Raw genomic sequence first — 21,798 nt, 5'->3', positions numbered from 1 at the left:
CTTCAGGTGGGGCTCCTCCCACGCCGTAGCGACCACCGCTGTGAGACCGAGGAAGTGGTTTGCGCCTGGCTATAAAACTGGCTTCCTTTGCTTGGCCTACAACCCCTGGCTTCCTCAGGCCGCCTGCCTCTTGTACCAATACCGTCCTCACCTAGAGGCGCACCGTGACCTTGTGCTCGTCACCTGCTTGTCACCACCCCGAGGCGGCGAAACATTGCTGCATGGTATCGCCAGGCGTTGCGTAACCTCGCAAAACGTATTGGGAAGTGAGAGTTGAAGGAGCGAGGCTTGCTGTCCGTTATCTCGCATCCTCGTCAGTGCGTCGTGACCCCTGAGCCTCACGAGCAGAGGGGAGCTTGCTGAGTCTGAGAGGCGATGGCTGGGGAGGAATATGTGGGTTGTGGAGGAGGGACGGGTAGGGGCAACGACCAAATAGTAACGAAAGGAAAGCTAAGAGCAGTGAACTTGATTTTTTTTTTCTTTTTTTTTTATAACGATGATGGTCATTGATGTTTTCCTCTTGTGGCTGTTTGTGCCTGTTTTGTATAGTATTTTTCTCTCTCTCTCTCTCTCTCTCTCTCTCTCTCTCTCTCTCTCTCTCTCTCTCTCTCTCTCTCTCTCTCTCTCTCTCTCTCTCTCTCTCTCTCTCTCTCTCTCTCTCTCTCTCTCTCTCGACCTAGTGTATGATTTAGATAGGAAGAGAAAGGCTCACGTTATAATCGCTAATCGTGACTCCTCACTTCCCTCCCAGAGTCAAGTAATGACACTGGCCGTGAATTGTGCTACACATATCGCTGAATTATGTGCATCGTAGAGGTTGGTGATGATAATGATAGAGGAAGAGGAAGATTTCCTTCACGGACTAGGAAGAGGAAGAAGTAACTGATTTCACTGGCGTCCGTACACAGATAGCAGTCCTGACATTGGGGTTACAGGTGTCCCGCCGTGAAAGTCAATATATACTACAAAACTCGTGAACATATTTGACATGTATACATATAATGTGTTAAGGTCATACAAACCAAGTATAGAAGGTAAATTGTAGAGGGAAAGAAGAATAATGTCTGATCACCCTTTTATAACACAAATAACTACACAGCTACAGGTGGTTATAATAGAGTAATGGTGGTGGCTCTCACTGAGGTGTCTGGCATGGGTCTCGTGATGCCCGCCGCTAGAATAGAGAGACTATACACAATAATGAAGAAGATTACTCGGCAGAAATAATCCTCCCCTTCTTCCTTTTTTTACCAGCTTTCTATATTGTTCATACGGACAAGTTTTTTGTGTCAAAGACGTCAGCACTCAGAACAACACGAGGCTGCAGGTGAAGATCGGGAAAGAGATTTTGGGCCCGGCGCGACAGGTAACGACTGAGGAGGGGAGGGCCCGGACGTTGGTCTCGCCTTAACAAGGAGGGAGGGAGGAAGTGTGTAACTAAAAGAGAGGTGAAGAGGAGTAACGCAGACCATTTACCGGTATACGCGTCCCTGCAGTAACCAGGATTTGAGTCAGTATAAAACGCGTCCTCGGCCCTTTCCTCGCTCAGTGTATCCGGGAGACGTGCCTGGTGGCGGAGGTGCTTGCTCGCGGTAAACTCATTGCGCTATGAAGCCAGAGGTAACTTGCGTAAGAACGTGCGTCTTTATTGTAACGATGCAAAAGATGTCAGTGTGGCCGCCAGTTATTGGATACATTAAGGTTAGCAGCGATTAAGCTGCTGTTTCGTACATTCACATGGATTAGTACGAGTATGAGGGTGGAAAGTGGCAACGGCGGGCTATATGAATCGTTTTTCCCGTATTCTTTGTACGTGCTTACGTGACACACAGAAACAATACCCAGAACAAGATTACACCAGTGTTGTAAGGAAATTATATTATTAATCTCGTGCTGCTCTTACTTATTTTCTTGATTCATTTTTTTTTTTTTTTTTTTTTTTGTCATTTTATTTTATTTATCTATATATTTTTATCTATTCTTTTTTTATTTTTCTTAACTTCACCACGCGACAATCGGGGCTCAGGAGCGGCTGGACACCTCACGTTGCCTGGTGTGTGAAGGAAAGAAACCCTTGGCCCCTCCTCGAGCCCCACCAGGTAGGTCTTACGTCCTTCACTTTTTCCCTCCCGTTCATTATGTCCAGAATTTTTTGCTCCGTGCATCTTAAGTCTCATCCTGTTTACTGCTCGCCCGATTTACTCCTTCAGTGTTTGTCCAGTATTGATATCTGTGGCGATAAAACAGAGTTTCAATTGAATGATATTGGAAAGAAATGCGTGGTCCAGACGGCAACAAATTAAAGGAAAATATATTTACCCTTCACGTTCCTCCCAAACGTGTTTTCAGCCTTTCTCGATCGTGTCTTTCTAAAAACAAAAATGGAAAAAAACATTGCGGTGTCCTCGTCGAACGTGGGAACAGAAAGGAAAGATGAAAAATTTATTTGTTTCGTTAAAAAATGTGAATAGAGAGAGAGAGAGAGAGAGAGAGAGAGAGAGAGAGAGAGAGAGAGAGAGAGCTGCAATTTCTATGGTTGACATAGGAGCGAAATTAGATATTATACTCCCATTTGTGCCTCCACAATTGCTTTGAGTGTTATCATTTTACAAAGCGACACCATTCCTGTTTTCTTTAAGTGTGGGAAAAGAGAAATGAAAGAACATTAGAGGAGAAAAAAGCGAAAACCAGTCCTTGTAAACTTCTACCATAACCTGAGACACACACACACACACACACACACACACACACACACACACACACACACACACACACACACACACACACACACACACACACACACACACACACACACACACACCTGAATCGATTGAGTTGCTGAAATAAAGACAACTTAATAATCGTTCCACGCACGCTTGCATCAACTTGCGACTCGTCCTTTGTGTTGGAGAATGACAAGAAGGAAAGAAGTCAGACGGTTAGGCAGTGTGTAAATTGACTGGAAGGAGGGACTGGGGCACTGCGGTGTTTAGTAAATGCATGTGCTGGGAGGAGGAGGAGGAGGAAGCCATGTTGTTTTAAGACGGCAAAAGTTTGTTTGTAGTAATTCATTAATGCAAATGTTCCAGACAATATGGGGTCAGTGCATATGTATGAGTTGAATTTAGAACAACAAAGCCTGCCCCACTCTTTGCATGACCGTCACGTCTTGCTTTCATGAAACTTGCTCTTGAGAGTTGAAAATGTAGATTTGTTTGTAGTTAGATTGCTGTGCTCGTAGAGAAAAAAAACCTTAGTCTCAGCGCTCAGAGAGAGAGAGAGAGACTTACAGACAGAGATAGACAAACAGACAGACAGAGCCAGCCAGCCAGACAGACAGACAGGGTTGCTAGTAGTCACCACACCTTGCTTAGGTGACTGGCTCACTGGAGGAAAGGCAGTCAGTCGTTCGAGACACACCCAATGTTTTTGCCAAGTCGAGATGGGTATTCTCTTTCCTGAGCAAGGCAAGGCTGGTGGTGGCTGTGGTCAGGCAACACGTAGCAAGGAATGCGGAGAAGCAGGAAGGGATTGATGGCAAGAATATTATGCAATGAGACATATCCTTATCTTAAATGTTGTACTTATTTTTTTTCTCCCTTTTATGTTGTAGTTTTGTATATCGTAGCTATGTATGCAATGCACGAGAACGCTTGTGAAGGACGAAACATAAGTCATGTGTTAAATATGAGAAAGAGGAAGAGGAAAAGATAAGACGAAAGGTAAGAATAAAAGTAAAGAATAGGATGAGATAGAAATAATTATGGGTGACGTAATATTTTTTTGGCCTTCGGGGATGTTCCAAGGACTAGCTAGAGAGAGAGAGAGAGAGAGAGAGAGAGAGAGAGATAAACAGACAAACAGACAGACAGAGGATGGATAAGGCACACACTAAGATAGGCATAAAAATATTAGGATCAAGTTCTATTAGATAGATTATCCTTTATGTAACTGTAGAGGACTGAAAAAAAAAATAAACCCACGTTGCAAAAAAAGAGAGGGTTACATCATAAGGTGTGAGGATGATTCAGGATCAAACTCGATACACAAGAGGAAAGGAAAGGGAAAGAGGAGGAGGAGGAGGAGGAGGAGGAGGAGGAGGAGGAGGAGGAGGAGGAGAAGGAAGAGTATTGCAAGTGGAAAGGAAGGTGAAGTGAACAAAAAAACGTACTCCTAACAGTTTCCCGACTTTCTTGCTCCTCTTCTCTGTGTCTCCCCGTGTTTCTTGACAAAAAACTCATCCTTCCTCTATCCCTCCCACTCATCTCACAGTCCAACGCTCCAGATTTTAAAGAGTCACTCCATGATAGCGTACAAAAACCCTATTACATCCATCCCCCAAAACCCTCCCCCGCCCTCGCCTCTCCCACACGCTTCCTGTTCCAGAGCACATTACCGCTCTCTCAGTGCTACTCCCTCACCTCTCGCTTTTCTTCTCTATTGCCTTGCCTTCTCCCTTCCTTGCTACTTCTACTGTCCTATTGGCGACTGGAATACTACCGCGTCTGACCAATAACCAGATTTTCCTTTCAGCTTCACCTTCTAGCCGCTAATTTTATACCTGTCAATTGCTGTGCTAGCCCTTCCCGTTCCCGATTCCTTATAGATCTCCATGTAGTGTCCTGTTGCCAACACCCAACCTTTCAATGCCAACGCGTAGTACCCAACGCAGATGCTTACCCGCCGCTTTCCTGTTCCTGCCCACACGTGCACTCCGCGACCCTGACGCCGAGGTGGCTGGGAAGGGATGGACCATGGGAAGAGAGGGAAGGAAAGGTTACAGAGAGAAAGATGGGACGCCGGGATGGAGGGAAGAGTACAGTGAGAGAGAGAGAGAGAGAGAGAGAGTGAGTTGCAGTGTATATAGACAAATTAAAGTCTTACTGTTGAATGCGTGCATGGACTTGTATGTCTGTGTGTGTATGTGTGTGTGTGTGTGTGTGTGCAAGAGAGAAAGAAATGTCAGACGAAAGGGCAAAAGCCTCTCTCTCTCTCTCTCTCTGATTCGTAGTTCACCTTACTTTTTTTTTTCTCCTCCTCCTCCTCCTTCTTCTTGCGGGACAATAATGCATCTGAATTATACTGTACCTCTTTTTTCTCATCTCCTTTGCAACTCCATATGTTTTTCTTATATTGGGCATTACCCGCTAGATGATTTACGCGAGTTAATTTGAGAACTATGTAAATAATCAATCGTACCCTTTTCTTCCTCGCAAATTTGATGTTATTGTTAGGTAGAGGAACGAGTGGTCTGTTGTCAGTACTTTGCGTCGGTGGGTTTTGTTTCGTTTCCAGCACGTAGCCTTTAATTGAGCTAACAGTCTGCTTCAACACTTGAGTCACCGCGGTAAACAGAGATGACTAGCCACTGCCGGCGTTGTATCTGAAGACGTTTGTAATTGATCTGTTGTGGAAGAGGCTTTCATAACACACACACACACACACACACACACACACACACACACACACACACACACACACACACACACACACACACACACACACACACACAGACAAAGTAATGTCATGCACACCTTCCTGTCTGTACTCATTATTCATGTTGCCTCCTCCCTTCTACTTCCCTTCCCCGGCTTACTTGCACTTAAACTTACAGCAGACTTCCTGCTTACACACACACACACACACACACACACACACACACACACACACACACACACACACACACACACACACACACACACCCGATAGCTCAGTGGTTAGAGCGCTGGCTTCACAAGCCAGAGGACCGGGGTTCGATTCCCCGGCCGGGTGGAGATATTTGGGTGTGTCTCCTTTCATGTGTAGCCCCTGTTCACCTAGCAGTAAGTACGGGATGTAAATCGAGGAGTTGTGACCTTGTTGTCCCGGTGTGTGGTGTGTGCCTGGTCTCAGGCCTATCCGAAGATCGGAAATAATGAGCTCTTGAGCTCGTTCCGTAGGGTAACGTCTGGCTGCAGCAGATCAAACAGTGAAACACACACACACACACACACACACACACACACACACACACACACACACACACACACACACACACACACACACACGGTTAAGTGAAAGATAATAAGTGGAAACCTGTTGGCAAGAATAAGACTAACTAATTTGCACGAACTGTGAAAAACTAGAAGAGGATAAGTGCGTCCAGTGATCTTAAGTGGCACTGTGTTGAAGAGGACTCTGCTTGTGGCTCTTTGGTCCGTAGTCATAAACGCTTTGCTCTCTCACCATCACTGCTTTCCAAGGGCTCCAGGTGTAGATATTCGTATTTCTTATGGTTTTGGTGATAGTGTGGCACGATTTCTAGTTTATTTAAAGGAGAAACTGTCTTGAAAACCCTGCTGTGGCCTTGTAATATTGTCGTAGTTGAGAAGGGAAGGTGTTTCTGAATACGTACAAATAAAGGGATAATATGGAAATTTAAGCCCACGGCGAGATAAGTGAAGGGAGAGGAAGCGTGGAATGTCATTGAAACGGATAAGTGGTGTTTGTTCCGCTAGCGTGAGGCCGAGAGTGAGGCAAGCACGGAAGAAAAAAAGACGGCGGGTGCTGGATGAGGGAGTTACGGGTGTATTTCCACAAGACGCCTAACATGTCAAAAGTGGCAGTGGCCCTCACGTCAGGCGTTCACAGTAGCGTTCATTAAAGCTTCAATACTGGGACACATTTTTGCTTTGAGATTTGTATACGATTGGACCATTTTATTAAAATTAGTGAATATTTATGGTGGTCAGAAGATTAATGGCTACAGTCTTCATTATTTTACTCCCCACATAAGTTTCTGAAGCTGTATAAAATCACCAAATAGTAGGCAGAATAAATATGGAAACACACCATGATATACACAAGGGGTTAATGATGTAACTTGACAAGTAACCTCGAGTTATAACTGTCAGGCAACATTTGATGGACAAAGTTTCACACGTTTATTAGTACTCAGAGAAACAGAACCAAAGATTAACGTACAAAACTCTCTCGCCAGTAGCGTTTCCCACCTACAGGAGTGAGTCATGGGTGGCTCAGGGTAAGGGTCTGGAGGAGACTAGCTGGCTGATGCCCGACAAGGTCTTGTTCTTGAGTTCATGCTGTTTATAAGTAATGTTAACGGTATGTTTATCTGGCAGTAACTTTTTTTTCCGTGAGTAAATTAAAGTTGTGTATGTGTGTAATTAGATTCATGCAGACTCCAGCCACTGGTGGTAAACGTACGTAATAATGTGTGTGTATAATTGTCATCTCAAAGTGCGGCCATTAATACTTGTATGTATTATATAACAGTTATTTCAATCATATGTCATTACAGATAATTATATACAATCTGTCTTGTCTATATAGTAATTATCTCACACTGGCTATTATACCAAATACCAGTGGATTAATAGGACTGTACTTAAGTCTATTATCACAGCCATCTAATAACATACAAAAGTAGAATTTAAAGAATTTTTTTACTAAATGAGTTGGATAAACAGAAAAGCTAATGTTGATGTCAATGAGTGTTGAGTCTTTAGGCCATGACTCGTTAGCACCAGCCGGCGTGACTCAAGACATTGCAGAGTACCTGTGTATGTTGAGAAAACCAGCCAGAACACCCCCGTAGAGTGTGTCCCGCCGATATATCTTGGCAGCGACCAATGCTAACAGGTTCCTTCCTCTCTCTGACCTTACCACAAAAAGAAGAGGCAACACGGGACAACCTGTATGACATAATTATGTAATTGATTACGCAAAAAAGAGATAATTAGCTTTCTCTTCAAAGAAAGTTAATTATTTAATATTAAACGAAGTAAAAAAACAAATAAATAAATATATATATATATATATATATATATATATATATATATATATATATTTATTTATTTATTTATTTATTTATTTATTTATTTATTTATTTATTTAATTGTTATTTATATGGCAATAAGTATTGGTGAGATGAGAAACGTGGTGTGCCAATGCGAGCACAGACCTGGAGGCTGCCAAGTGTTTGTTTATGAGCAGCATCGTCTTGTTGTAAAGTACAGCATCGTATGTACCGTGTGCCTCAGTAAGCTTAAAGAGCGACCCTGGCAGCAGCTATCTTGAGATCAGCAGACTGAGGAAGGAAGATCTGTATCATTCTATTCCTACCATTTCGTTTATTCTCTAAAATACTGGAGGCGGACCGAGAACGTGAGCTGTGTTGAAAAGTAAATACTTGAAGAGGCAGGACCACGAGTTGGGCAAGATGCGAATGGCAACATCGGAGTGAGTGACGTTGGCGGCTCTCCATCTTTGGGGAGAAGTTGCAGGGTAGAGGAGCATCTCTCGTGTTCTGGTCACCTTCAAACGTCCCCTGCTCCCTCACGTGAGAGCGTTGTATAACCATTCCACTAAAGACATGCACAACAGACGAAAAGAGAAAAAAAAACTATATTTGCATGGACGCGAGGAAGTATATCACACACTTTTCGTTAGTAGAAAACAAAAAAGAAAGCCTTGGAAGACGATCCCAGCAAATTCTTTTAAACGCAAGTTCAGAGAAATGTTAGCCAAGAGTTTTGCAGAACCGGTTTGGGACGTCTGGCTTGCTGGCACGGGAATTCCCCTGACCCGCCCTCGCCCTCGCCCTCGCCCTCGCCCTCGCCCTCGCTCACCGCATCACGCCATCTTACTCTCTCCCAAGTGTTGCGTGTTGCCACTACTCTTGTTGCTGCGGGTATGGTGTGGGGGCGCTGGGCGGGGCGGGGCGTTGTGAAAGTCAAGTCAAGGAAACATTCTTAGTTCCGTTTAAAACCATGGAACAGTTAGAGTCTCTGTCTTGCCGAGCTCTGGAGATAAAGAGAGAGGGACTGGAGCCATCCATCCCATTTTCAGTTTTTTTTTTTTTTTTCTTCTTTTTTTTTTCTTCTCTCCCACCCTCTCTCTCTCTCTCTCTCTCTCTCTCTCTCTCTCTCTCTCTCTCTCTCTCTCTCTCTCTCTCTCTCTCTCTCTCTCTCTCTCTCTCTCTCTCTCTCTCTCTCTCTCTCTCTCTCTCTCTCTCTCTCTCTCTCTCTCTCTCTCTCTCTCTCTCTCTCTCTGTGTGTGTGTGTGTGTGTAGACAGGAAGAGTAAGAAGTACATGTATGTGAGCAAGCAAGAGGGAGCAAGAAGGAAGGAGGAAACATGTACAAGCAAGGAGAAAATAAAGGAAAAAAGTACCAGCGGGTAGTTATATAAAGAAAGAAGGGAAGAAGGTTAAGTGCGGCGCCACAAGGGTCACTCTGCTCCCTGGGGCCTTGTCGTGGTCTCCATAGGAACCTGAGACAGAGGGAAGAGGAGATGGGACTTTAGGGGCCTCACGCTACTCGTAAGGTCACTGCTCCCGACAATAGCGGATGAGTTGCAGAAAGCGTCAATGTTGGTCAATCATTCCGTATTATCACACCCACTTAGCACCGTAGTACCCTCTGAGGTTGATGGACTACAGTGCTGTGCTAAATATCCACGAGAGTGTGTGTGCTTCCATCCCCTGTCTAGTTAGATTTCAATATTGGTATCAAAGATGTGGAAGCTTTTTGTCTGCCTTATATAGAAATTACCACATATTTTCAATCATTATTTATCATTCTTGTTTCACAATGTTTTCATAGCATTGTGTGGAGTTAGTTGGTAGTTAGCAGGTAATGTGTATACGTGTGTGTGTTATTCACTAAGGTTGTCTGCTGGTCACTCAGTGTGTGTGTGTGTGTGTGTGTGTGTGTAATTCACTGTTTGATCTGCTGCAGTCTCTGACGTGTGTGTGTGTGTGTGTGTGTGTGTGTCTGTGTGTACGTATATATGTGTGTGCAAAGCAAGATTGATAATGCATTATTTTTTTGTTTCCTTAAGTAGAAATGTTTAATGTTTCAGCTTTTTCAGTGTCACTTATTTTTTTGGCAGTGAAAAGATGTTTTCAGATTAAAACTGAACAATGGTAAATACTGCACCTGAAAATTATTGCAATATGATTGTGTATCTGCTATGTAGAGAGTGGCTAGAATGACCTGCAAAGTTATAATGTTGTAAAGGTTCAGCTAAGCGTGAGTGATGGTGCGACACGATATGTGTTATTATTTTTGATAACTATTACTAGTTGTAGTGGTAGTAGTAGTAGTAGTAGTAGTAGTAGTAGTAGTAGTAGTAGTAGTAGTAGTAGAAGATTAGTAGCAATAGAAGTTTCTTTTTTTCATTTAGTTTCCTTTCTCTTTTCAATTACTTTGACACAAGACCACTCCCCTCCCTGGACATACTGTAACGAGTTAAACTAAAAATATAATAATGATAATAATAATAATAATAATAATGTAACGTAAGATAAAGGGAGAGAAAACTTCATTACAAAAGTGAAGCTCGAACTCCTTTAAAAAAATTAAAAAAAAAACTTTAAGGAACTATCACAGATTGAGTAAGAAAGGAAACATAACAGTAACGTCAAATAGTATTTATTGATTCGTTCACTTACATATGTACAAAAACATTCTGTACAATATAAAACTTGCCTTTCAATACCTGAGATTTTTTTTTTTTTTATCTTAAGACTTGTTTTACATCTCATCCGTGATCTTTGTGTGTCTGTTTCTTTGTATTCAAACCAATTAAGTTACATTTTTTATAATTTGTAATTCTTTAATCATTAAATAATGTAATGCCATTCAATGTAACATGTAGCCATGAAAGATGTACCATTTTTTTTCTTTTTTCTTGCTATTTAGTTGGAAAAAAAAAAATAGTGAGGGAGGTGATGCCCAGACCTGAACCTGTGAGCAAGACTGACAGGAGAGCATTGAGAGAGGAGGACAGGAGGGCGTGTGACGGGAGGAACGTTGACTTTTCTGGTGTCTTAAGGAAGTACTGGTGAATAAACCATGAAGCACTGACGAGAGAGAGAGAGAGAGAGAGAGAGAGAGAGAGACTTTAAGCAAAGCAAACAATAATCACATCTGACTCATGGTGGAAGTCGATGCTTTGAGGAAGCTGTTGGTGGCAATGTGAGGTGGCGGAGGGAATAGCTGAGTCTTGGGTTCCACCTTTCCTCGCTTAGGTCACTGAGGGAGTGCAGCAGCCATTGACGAAGGGAGAAAAAAAAAAAGATAGGACGCTTATAAAAATTTTTCCATAAATTTTGTCTCAGAGGAACAACTTATCACTACACATGTTCAGCAAACTAACTCGATTAGTGTTTGCAGTCGTGCAGTCAAGCCAAACTGTTTGCCCGGGAGGTTCAAGTCAGCACAATGGTAACGTTTCTGTCGAAATGGATACAAATGTTAGTACAACAGGACACGAACTTTTAACATCGTATCAAAACAAACAATATCAAAGCACGAACTTCAAGCGCGATTTCAGAGCGAAATATTGCTCTCGTGTGCACAACACGTGACGCAAGTGAGAGTAGAGCTGCCACCACCCGCCTGCCCCGGCGTACCCGAGGCGTCTGGGAACTCGCTGCGGCAGCCGGCCGGGCGGGAGGGGCAGGAGGGGGTCAAGTGGCCGTGAAAATTCTTGGGGTGTGGTTAAGGCAGCGATTGGCTCTTGCTAGCATCCTACAGTGGGCCAACCACGGCACTGATTGGCCACTATTATTACGTGCTCCAGTTGTCGCTTCCAAATAGAAATGTGCAATGGTCTCTTGATCGATAGCAATATCAGCGTGTTATCGCTTGTTCCAGTACTGACAAGCGCTGCAAGCAAACGTTGGCATGTTCTGTTGCATAATAAGAAGGTGCATAACGTCGACAGCACGATGATTTTAGACGAGAACTCGACGATACAGAGACGAGGAAAGTGCTGGCTGCACGGTATGAGGTGATCTGCGCGAGCTGTCTGCGCATGTGGAGGAGGAGATGACCTGGCTGTGTAACACTCTTACCGCGGTTTACTAAAGCTTCGCCCTGCACCTCAAAAAGATCATTCCCTCCCTGTGCCTGGTCATGAAGACTCCCGCTAACGCTGCTGTACGACACTCCCCGTTGTTCACTAATTCCCTCTTGCCTTTCAGAATCATCAGTCATGGACATGTATGATATGCCATGATTTTCCTGGATTAATTAAAATTGAACGATTTATAAATGTTTGATTTTAAAATGTATATAGTATCATAATAACTTACGTTACCCTACAGCAACTTTTTTTCTGTGATTGTCACCGTGCCTTGCCTTGGCGCGGGGAAGTGTACAGCTGGCCCATCCGCGCCCCTCACTTTCGCTCCCGATCCCTACTGCTCCCAGCAGTCCCCTTGAAACAAGACAGTGGCCCAGTGATCATCAGTACGTTATACTGACAATAAGTGAAGTGAATGCCGAACTTGTGTGGTGATGTTGATTGAGGCGAGGGCGTGATGCGTGACACCTCGGCCCGGAGTGTCCTGTGTGTGTGCAGGCGGTTCGTGGCGAGGCTGTGGACACCCTACGCTCTGACGTGTGTACATTCAGATTGCAGTGTGCTAAGTGTATTAGTGCTGCAACACTGCGATAGTTTTTTTTTTTTTTTTATCTTTTATCTTAGATCGTTGAAAGTATAAAGACCTTCCATCCACACTTCAGTTTACCCACGCCTTCCTCCCCTCCTCCCGCTCCCCTCCCCGCACGTGACCCAGCCGCTGCACGTGTCTTGTGATGTGCGCCTCTTTCTTCGCTTACATTTATCTGCTCCAGGAAAATCGTGTTGCAAATCAATATTTAGAATTATTTTTAGCATTATCGAATGTCAACCTTGAAAGTGAAAGAAAGATAAATAATTTTATGATTTGGAATTAATTATGCAAATAAGATGATATTCAAGAATGTTCGATAGTTTATCTTCTTATCTAAGATTACATATCAAGGAATTATGTTGATGTAATTGGCTACATATGGTGTCTTGTCTCCTCCAAAACAGAAACGCTTAAAGTGTCTTCCCTCCCGCGGCGACGATGACGGAGAGGCCAGACCTTGCCCAATGTCGCCCCCAAACCTGGCATGGGCGCTGTGGCTCAAGCTGCGGGCCATTTTCTCCGTGGTGGCTGTGGAGCCCGTCATGCTGCTGGACGGCCTGGGTTACTCCATCATGATCGTGTATGTAGAAAATATTCAGATGGACAAAATTTGTCTCGTCAATCTCAACTTAACACAGGAAGTGTGTGGCAACCTTTCCAGCTATCCAGAAGAAAATATTGCTATGCAGCAATACTTCAGCGTATTTGGCATGTACAATGGCATAATAATGGCTTTCCTGCCTTTGTTCTTCATCCTCTTCATGGGTGCCTGGAGTGATAAGTACGGAAGGAAAGTTCCTCTCTACACAGCCACTCTAGGGCACTTCTGCTGGGCCTTAGGTTACTTGATTAATTCCTGGGTGACGCATTGGCCGGTAGAATACCTGCTGGTGGCTGCCCTCATGGATTCCCTCGGAGGCGGCACAGTCTCCTTCCTCACCGCAGCCAATGCTTACATCAGTGACGTGACTTCAGAGGAGTCACGGACAACAAGAGTTGGGCTGGCCAATAGCATATGGTTCCTGGGTGGGCCAATCGGAACATTACTTGGAACATACATATACATGTACGGCGGATACCAAATCCTTTTTGGCACCTCAGTGATGCTGCACTGCATCTCCCTCACCTATCTATTCTTCCTGCCCGAGAGTCACGGACCATTCGCCAAGAATAAGATGTCAAAGGCTTGCATCGAAAAGAGCGAAGAAGAACAACCAGTTCGCCTGTCCTTCAAGAAGCCCAGTGAGATCGAGGACGACCCCACCAGAATATCCATATGGAAGATGTTCTTGGATTTCTTCAACTACGAGAGGATCGTTGACTCCTTCCGCTGCACCTTCAAGCCAAGGGGCGGATTCGTGAGGATCTTCATCCTGCTCCTCATTCTGTGTAATCTTCTTCGCCGGCTGGGACGAGGTAAGTTTTTTTTTTTTTTTTTTTTTCTTACTCTTTATTCATGGAGGCTCGGGTGTAGAACCGGTTATGGCTTTGTCCAAAGGTTTCCTTGCCAGAGTTGTTGCTACCCAAGTTGAAGCAAGACATGAGGATGGGGCAGGGCAAGGCAGAGGACGAGGAAGCCTTAGGCGGGGCGGGGACTGGTGGGCGGATGTCCTCGATAAGCAGCTTCTGGATGACCTTCCGCAGTAACCGAAGAGGCACACAGCCATCAAGAGAGCATGCACAAATCATTAGGTTACTAGCTGGGATTAGATGAACACTTGGCCTGATGAGGCTGTTAATGAGCTGCTCACCAGGGTGTGCGATATGCTTGCTGAAAAGTGCTGCCTCATATTACTTGTGGGCCGAGGACTGGATGGAGCGTTGGGGGACAGGGGGTGGGTGTGGGCACCCAGTGAGTGTCGGCTGATCCCGCGTTCAAGGTTGCAATGGAAGAAACCGACGCTCTCCACTCACATATAGGTGTTAATTTATGTAGTTAAGGAATGGAGAGTAAGGGGGAGTGTAACAGCGCATGCCTTGTCCTCCTCGTACTCAAGGATGGCAAGAGTGAACAAATCATTCGCCTCGTGCTTAATAGGAACAGTTTTTGTCTACATTTTTTTCTTGTATTACAAATAGACTCTTTGTTTCAGTGTTTTTTTCCAGTAACATAAAACACGTCAACTTTTCGCAGGGGCGTACATGTACCTGTTCACCCGCAAGGTCCTGGACTGGAGGGAGACGGACTACGGACTGTGGGTCACCTACAAGAACCTCATTGCTGCACTCGGTAAGCTTCTTCCTCTTTTTCAGCCCCTGGAAAATATAAAGTTGATCAATTGTCATTCTTTTATTTATATCTATTTTTGTCACTTTACAGCGTAGATTGTTAGATTCTTAGATTTTCACCGATCATTCTGACACAACTTATGTTTTCTTTTCTTTTTTCCTTTTCTTTTATATTTTTTTTTTATTGTTCATAGTTTCTGTCAGTTATGTTTGCAAGGAACTGTTTTGTACTACATTTGCATTTCATCTTGGTTCGAGAATGGTGTTGCAGACTGAATGAACGGTACACTGAGGGAAGATGCCACGCGTAACTGTTACGATCACGTGACTTCCCTTCTGGACCCTAACGTGAGATTACTATTTGGGTTTTTGTTGTCCCATCAGCCCGGTCACAGAAAAACTTACCGCTCACATCCAGACAACTCTGACATTACTTTGCATTAAATTTGTCGTGGTTTATTCTTACATTTATTCATTGATTTCATTCATGATTTCATTTTTTGTTTGCTCGTTATAATACCATGTCTGGGGAGGATGAACAATGACTGCAGAACAAAGCGCGTAACAATACGAAGATGCGACGTAAAAGGTTAGGAGTGAGACTGAAAAAAGAAACATGCAGGCAGGGCAGCTGTAACTAATGATAATAATAAGTAGGGTGGGAGGAGCGGCAGGGGAAGAAACAGTGAAGAGATATTTGTTGCTGAGACGCCAACATAAGAATTTGAAGTGAAGAGGGAGGAGGCAATCGTGCGTGGTGAAGACTGAGCCGGCTTTCGTAGCGTGTTTTTACGTGGTTACGGAAGCAGATAGAAGTCGCTCAGCACCCGGCTCTTCCCAGGCCAACCCTGCCCCGCCCTGCCAGGCGCTGGCGGCGCTGCCACACCCTCAGCGAGCGAGGGATGTCTCATACTGACACCTCCGCTTATAATACATCCTTGGAAAAATTCCATTCATAATAAGGGAGGGAGTACTGATTTTTGTGCGCTTTCTCCTTGTATACCATCTCCACATTGCACCAGCTCCTTTATACCAGCACGCCAGGGAGATGTGAAAGTTTGGCCTTTTAATTCCTCCTCTGGATCATGTTGAGTGGTCTTTTACTGCTACATCGATGCATCGCTTCTGTATGTTCGACGTTATATCATGACGGCCAGTCGATCATGTTGAGTGGTCTTTTACTGCTACATCGATGCATCGCTTCTGTATGTTCGACCTTATATCATGACGGCAAGTTACCTTAGTCTATGTGGGGTTCTGCTTCTATTAAATATTTTCACTGAGACATGGGAAGAACTATTAGAGTCTTGTTCCGCCTCACAGCGACCTTTTAGTGAACAGCAGATGTTCAATCGTTGAAAGGTTTATTCCCCTATTTAAAATCCATTCAACCTATGCTACTGATCAGATTATTGGTGAAAGGTTGGCCAGCATCTACTGCAGCCTCAACCCACCCATCCATGGCCTCCATATCAGGGTTCTTGTCCCCCGGCCTCCATTCCCCTCGCCTTGGCTGGTGTCCCGCTAACGATGTAAGTGACCCGGATGCTCCAGCAGCTCCTCTCACTCCTGGAGACACCCTAGGTGTTCTTACCTCCCTTTATCCAGGCTGAAGAAATATATTGCTTCTGCCATCGTCGATTAGGGAACCACAGAAGGCGATTCTATAAGTTTATCACCTCGATAAAACAATATTTATATTCTTTTCCACTTATTTGTTAGAATAGTTATGCTGCCATTGATTGGAAGAGTGATATTGTCTTCTCTATTATTCAGTATTTGTATCACACTGAGTTAACCAACAGGCATGTGTCCTTGAGAACGATCTTCCAGCAAAACTGGGATGGTGTGTGTTCCCAGGAGCCCCCGAAGTCTGGGGTGTAGGACCTGCCATCAGTGTACCCGACCGGCAAGTAGCGAGTAGCTGTTGCCATCCCTGAGTTGCTCCAGTAGCAGGTCTTTCTTTTAAGCTTTATCAGGTCGCGGGTTCGACGTGAAAGTCGTTGATCGGAGAAACGGAGACATGTTACAGATGTATAGCGGTGGTCATCTAGAACCGTCGATGCGACCCAAGAGACTGAGCGAGACGCTGCTGCCAAACCTCGGCCTTGTTGCAAGAGTATTGCAACTTTTTGCCTGCCACAAGTGGTGGGTGAGGCTCGCCCCCTGCCTGTTCGTTAGTGAAGGGAAATTTCCAGGATACGTTCTCTAGCAGAGAGCTCCTGAGCTGCACGAGAGGTTGTTCACCTCGCGCTGTTCCCTACAGCGAAATGAGGTCCTTAGCTTCCCTCGGCCATCTCTTCTTTTTCTTACACATTCTGTTTTACTATATTTCAGTACATGTGTGTGTGTGTGTGTGTGTGTGTGTGTGTGTGTGTGTGTGTGTGTGTGTCTATATATATATATATATATATATATATATATATATATATATATATATATATATATATATATATATATATATATATATATATATATATATATATATATATATATATATATATATATATATATATATATATATATATATATATATATATATATATATATATATATATATATATATATATATATATATATATATATATATATATATATATATATATATATATATATATATATATATATATATATATATATATATATATATATATATATATATATATATATATATATATATATACACACTGACACACACACACTCTCTCACACACACACACACACACACACACACACACCACCACCACCACCACCACCACCACCACCACCACCACCACCACCAGTTCATTCCCTTTGGCAGGGCAAGGAACGAAGGAGAGTGAGCATATTGTTGACACGTGTCTCATCACCAGTTCTTTGTTCTAACCCTTCTTTTCCCCCGAGGCTCCCTGGCCGCCGAGCCCATCCTGGCACATCCCCCAAACGGACACGTCTCTAATCCAAGTCTTTGCTCTAAATATTCTATTCTCTCTCCCCCATCAGGCTCCCTCGCTGCTGTCCCGCTCCTGTCACAAGTCTTTAACATGTCCGACAACTACCTTGCTCTTTTGGGCGCCTTCTCCTCCGTGGCTGACTACACCTTATACGGACTCGTCTCAGAAAACACTGAATTCTTAGTGTGGATAGGTGAGACTGACTACTTACTTTATCTGCTCCTAATGCTAATTGATATATCGCGTATATTGTATGATACGTGTAGGCACAGGACCAGTATGAAGAGATGAATACTATGCTCACGTCTTGTTGTGTTTGTTCCCATTGCAGCTCCCACCGCAGCCCTCCTCGTCAACTCATGTGTCATTGCCATCCGCTCCATTCTCTCCAAATTTGTCACCGGTGACGAGCTAGGTAAGTGTTGAGTGCAGATGTCAGTACCCTGTGGTGTGATTGTCCCCTTATGCCGAATACCCATGTTACTCTAAACCGCCTCCGCCCGCATAGCTGCCTTAACTGTTCTCATGGCTGACTGCTATCCTTACCTGACTGATTGTTGACCACACGGCTGGCTGCTTGCCTTGTATCTTCGGCAGGGTTACTCCCTTCACGGCTAACGGCTTTGTTTTTTTCGTGACCATTTGCTTGCTGCTTTGAGTTACGAGCCTGTTGACTGCGTGGCTGCTGCTCATGGCTTGCGGGTTCCTCAGGCTTTCTCATGGTGTTCGATGGAGTTTTTGTTTCTCTTTCGCATGATGAACTTTTTTTGCTTTACCTGCTGATTTTTGTTTGTTTTTATCTCCGCCTTTTTGACCCGCTTTTTTTGTCCATTGATGTAATCTTAGTGGCGGACTGGCTCCGATGAATCTGTCTTATGAAGATAATGTCTTACAATACCATTGAGTGATATTGGAGATGTTAATGGTGTCGGGTGGCGGGACAGGCAAGGTGTCGGCCGTCATGGGGGCGCTGGACGGTGTTATGCCCATGATCAGTTTTTCACTGTATACCGCCATCTACCACGCCACCGTCAAGGACTTCCCGGGCACCCAGTTCTTCTTCGGCGCTACAGCTAACCTTCTCATGACCCTCATATTTATGTAAGTGCACCCCAAACCTCTTTTGCCTAGCTACTTTTTTTTCTTGACTCGTAAAGTGACATTACTGATATATATATATATATATATATATATATATATATATATATATATATATATATATATATATATATATATATATATATATATATATATATATATATTCCATAGTCGAATCTCTCATTTTCATTTTGCTGTTTTTTTTCATGTTTTCTATCGTGCTTGGTGTAAGATAAAAGTTAATCCATTCCATGATTTTTATTGTTTGACGAAGCTTTGAACGCCATCTCCCTTCTCCTTTCGCAGCTTCATCATTGTGTTCAACACTACGCGCAGCTACAGTATCGAAGACCTCACGACTGTTGAAGGTTGTGACGCCGTAAAGCCTACTTCACTGAGGTTCTTCAGCGAGCGTCTCAATAACCACATCCGCCCAAGGTCAAACACTTTCGCTGATCAGGACAGTGCCGACGCCCAGCGAACCAACATTGTTCTCTCTGGCGTTAACTTCCACCTGGGCACACCTTCGGCAACGAAAAAGATACTCAAGCCGAGTAAGAGTCAAACTCTGTCTGTTCTCAGTACTGTCTCTGAAATGTCTGCCGTAGAGAGGCAGCGCATCCAAGACGAAATAACGAATCCTCAGAAATACTCAACGAAGTTGCCCTCGAGTTTCAAGAGAGAAGAAGCGGCAGGCATTGACAACGCTGCCTACGTAACTTCTGAGGATGACACAAGTGTTTCGCCCTCAGAAGCAGTGGCGGCTCAAAGCTCCAGCACTGCGGAGGCAGGAACTCCCTGAAATGTATTCATAACAAAGCAAGAAAGAGAAAAAAATGCATACATAGTTAGCGACCTCCTGTGTTGTCTCATCACGAAGTGACAATACCTGGCCGCGCCCTAGGTCAGCTGGTGTCCGCAAAGAACACTGTGATATGCCTCTCCTGAAGCAGTGCGTTGTAGCACCGCTCCCGTACGCCAGTACCCGCTCCTCATACTCATAATGAATACTGTGAACTGGTTTCACGCTGTCATCGGTGCGGCAGAGAGGTGATGACAGCTTTCATGGTAGAACGTGGGGTGTCGAATTCAAAGTTGATGACGTTAGTTCGTTCCTAGATGTTTAGGGTTATGAATATTAAAGCGTTGTTCTAATTGATTGTAAACCATAACAAATAAAAAGAAATGGTTGAGACCGAACAGTGGTGAAGCAGCATTAGTGTGCCCATAAGGCATAAGATCAGTCTGGAAGTGCCTGCATGTGCAGACAAGTGCTTCAGAGAACCTTTGCAGATGATGAACAAATCATATTTTCACATTTTTCTTCATTAAGAATTTTGTATATGATTAATGTAATATTTTAGATTATTTAATATCTTAGCTACATATAAGGCAACGTCTGTTGAGTCGTTCCAGCATCAGTACTCGAACTCTGAGACGAAAAACCTAATGGAGTTGTTGAGAATGTGTTACGTAGTGAGGGTAGCGTTTAGCTGTCTCGAAGATGCCAACTGTCCCTGCAGGAAGTAGTCCATCTCTAAATATTGCTATGCCTGTGGGGAAATGATTGTATGTTTTTATACATATGTATGGTATTTGTAATGCATTTACAAGCAGGAGCTGCCGACTGAAGAATAGTAGGTAGCAACACGCAGAAAACAACCATGAAGTTACTGTAATATTTTCATGAATGAGTTTGTTATCTTTTGCCAGATGGCAGTGGATGTGTGTTACTCAGCGGCATAGTAGTGGCCATTCAGCTGTTCGAAACATTAGAACACCATCTTTTGTCATTCGCTCACCTTTCACTATTTTTCTCGTTCTACATTTTCCCTGATTAAAGTCCTGCTGCCGCCCCTGCTGCTGCTGCTGCTGCTGCTGCTGCTGCTGCAAGCTAAATTTGAAAGTAGAATGAATTAGTTCAGTTTGTGCCCTCTTCCAATTTCCTTAATTTTAGGCATTAATAGCACTTTCTTGGTGGCTGCGCACGCTCGCCGCTGCGGGAGTGCTGACTGGCGCCTATGACTGAACCAAACCACCACGCCAAAGTCTAGTCATAGACCTGACCCTTCATCACCTCATATGTGTGTTTCGTCACGAGGACCCGCAGTGCAGACTCTTGGAAGAACGGGTTGTGGGTCTTCCGTCAGTGATGTGAATCGCTACATGTAAACTTTGTAAAAACTACTTTTGCCGCTTTTGTTGTCGCGTTATTATGCTGTGTATTGACGGTGAATATTAAAGAAAAAGGAATAAAAAAACGTAAGATGTTTTCTTGTCTTTTAACCTCCATGAATAAGAGTGTTGCATCAGACTTGTATCAAGGAAGTACAAGACATATTATAGAAAGGAGACGGGGCGTAACAATGTGAAGGCCGTGAAAGTGTGTGTGTGTGTGTGTGTGTGTGTGTGCGCGTGCGTGCGTGCGCGTGCGTGCATGCCTTTCTGTTTCAGGTGAGTATCTCTGGAAATAGCAATATCTCAATGCCGCCTCTACCTTGTCCCGGAGCTGGTGCAAGGTAGACCACCTCGTAGTAAGTTTTATCTGTTCCTGGAATAACAGCATCACAACACCATTTCTTTTGCTTTACCAAACTGATCTCCACCCATGCTGTCCCCTCTCCAGCCATCACTGGCCACTCTTCAACCATCCTTTGCCCACTCACTCAAAACTCTCCGTCACTATATTCATCTCATTCCTCCGCGTCACCCAGCTAGTGGTGGGCAGTCTTCCTCCATCCTTTACGGGTAGTTCCAAATAATAAGTGTCTTAACATGGCCTCGCATCAGTCACCACCCAAACAACGAACCTTTCCCAGGAAAACCAGTTTGCATTCGTAGCTAGGAGAGAGAGAGAGAGAGAGAGAGAGAGAGAGAGAGAGAGAGAGAGAGAGAGAGAGAGAGAGAGAGAGAGAGAGAGAGAGAGAGAGAGAGAGAGAGAGAGAGAGAACCTCTGTAACGGCAACAACTACTTATCGTAGCTCGTCTTGTCTTCCCCGACGGATATATGTGAAGCCTCTGTATGGTTGATGGAAGGTGTCAGAGTGGAGGTGGGAGTGGAACGACCTCCATG

At 44.0% G+C, this 21,798-nt stretch overlaps 1 protein-coding gene across 4 annotated transcripts; it reads left to right on the top strand.

Moving 5' to 3' along the window:
- The first annotated feature begins 1,527 nt into the window (after positions 1–1,527).
- On the top strand, positions 1,528–20,995 carry LOC123515820 (proton-coupled folate transporter-like). Of its 4 annotated transcripts, XM_045274680.1 has the most exons (8): positions 1,552–1,620; positions 2,027–2,099; positions 12,870–13,881; positions 14,600–14,695; positions 17,677–17,820; positions 17,959–18,042; positions 18,572–18,728; positions 19,032–20,995. In XM_045274680.1, exons 3-8 carry the CDS (start codon positions 12,930–12,932, stop codon positions 19,525–19,527), a joined length of 1,929 nt encoding a protein of 642 aa, XP_045130615.1. In that variant the 5' UTR covers positions 1,552–1,620; positions 2,027–2,099; positions 12,870–12,929; the 3' UTR covers positions 19,528–20,995. The 4 variants fall into 4 exon arrangements, with proteins under 4 accessions (XP_045130614.1, XP_045130615.1, XP_045130613.1 ...); XM_045274679.1 differs by lacking the exon at positions 2,027–2,099 and having other exon boundaries at positions 1,528–1,620; XM_045274678.1 differs by lacking the exon at positions 2,027–2,099 and having other exon boundaries at positions 1,594–1,629.
- Positions 20,996–21,798: the final 803 nt, after the last annotated feature.

This window comes from Portunus trituberculatus, chromosome 40, assembly GCF_017591435.1.
Source record: "Portunus trituberculatus isolate SZX2019 chromosome 40, ASM1759143v1, whole genome shotgun sequence".
Classification (NCBI taxonomy): Eukaryota; Metazoa; Arthropoda; class Malacostraca; order Decapoda; family Portunidae; genus Portunus; species Portunus trituberculatus.
The sequence above is the reverse complement of the archived record's forward strand: the minus strand, read 5'-3'. Positions and strand labels throughout refer to the sequence as shown.

What these genes read in the sequence shown, in the direction of transcription:
- LOC123515820 (XM_045274677.1), top strand. Translation starts at nt 11,924, where the DNA reads ATGAAGACTCCCGCTAACGCTGCT. An exon ending in AGACTCCCGCTAACGCTGCT is followed by an intron (nt 11,948 to 12,869) that starts GTACGACACTCC and finishes CCTCCAAAACAG; the next exon opens with AAACGCTTAAAGTGTCTTCC. An exon ending in TGAATTCTTAGTGTGGATAG is followed by an intron (nt 17,821 to 17,958) that starts GTGAGACTGACT and finishes TTCCCATTGCAG; the next exon opens with CTCCCACCGCAGCCCTCCTC.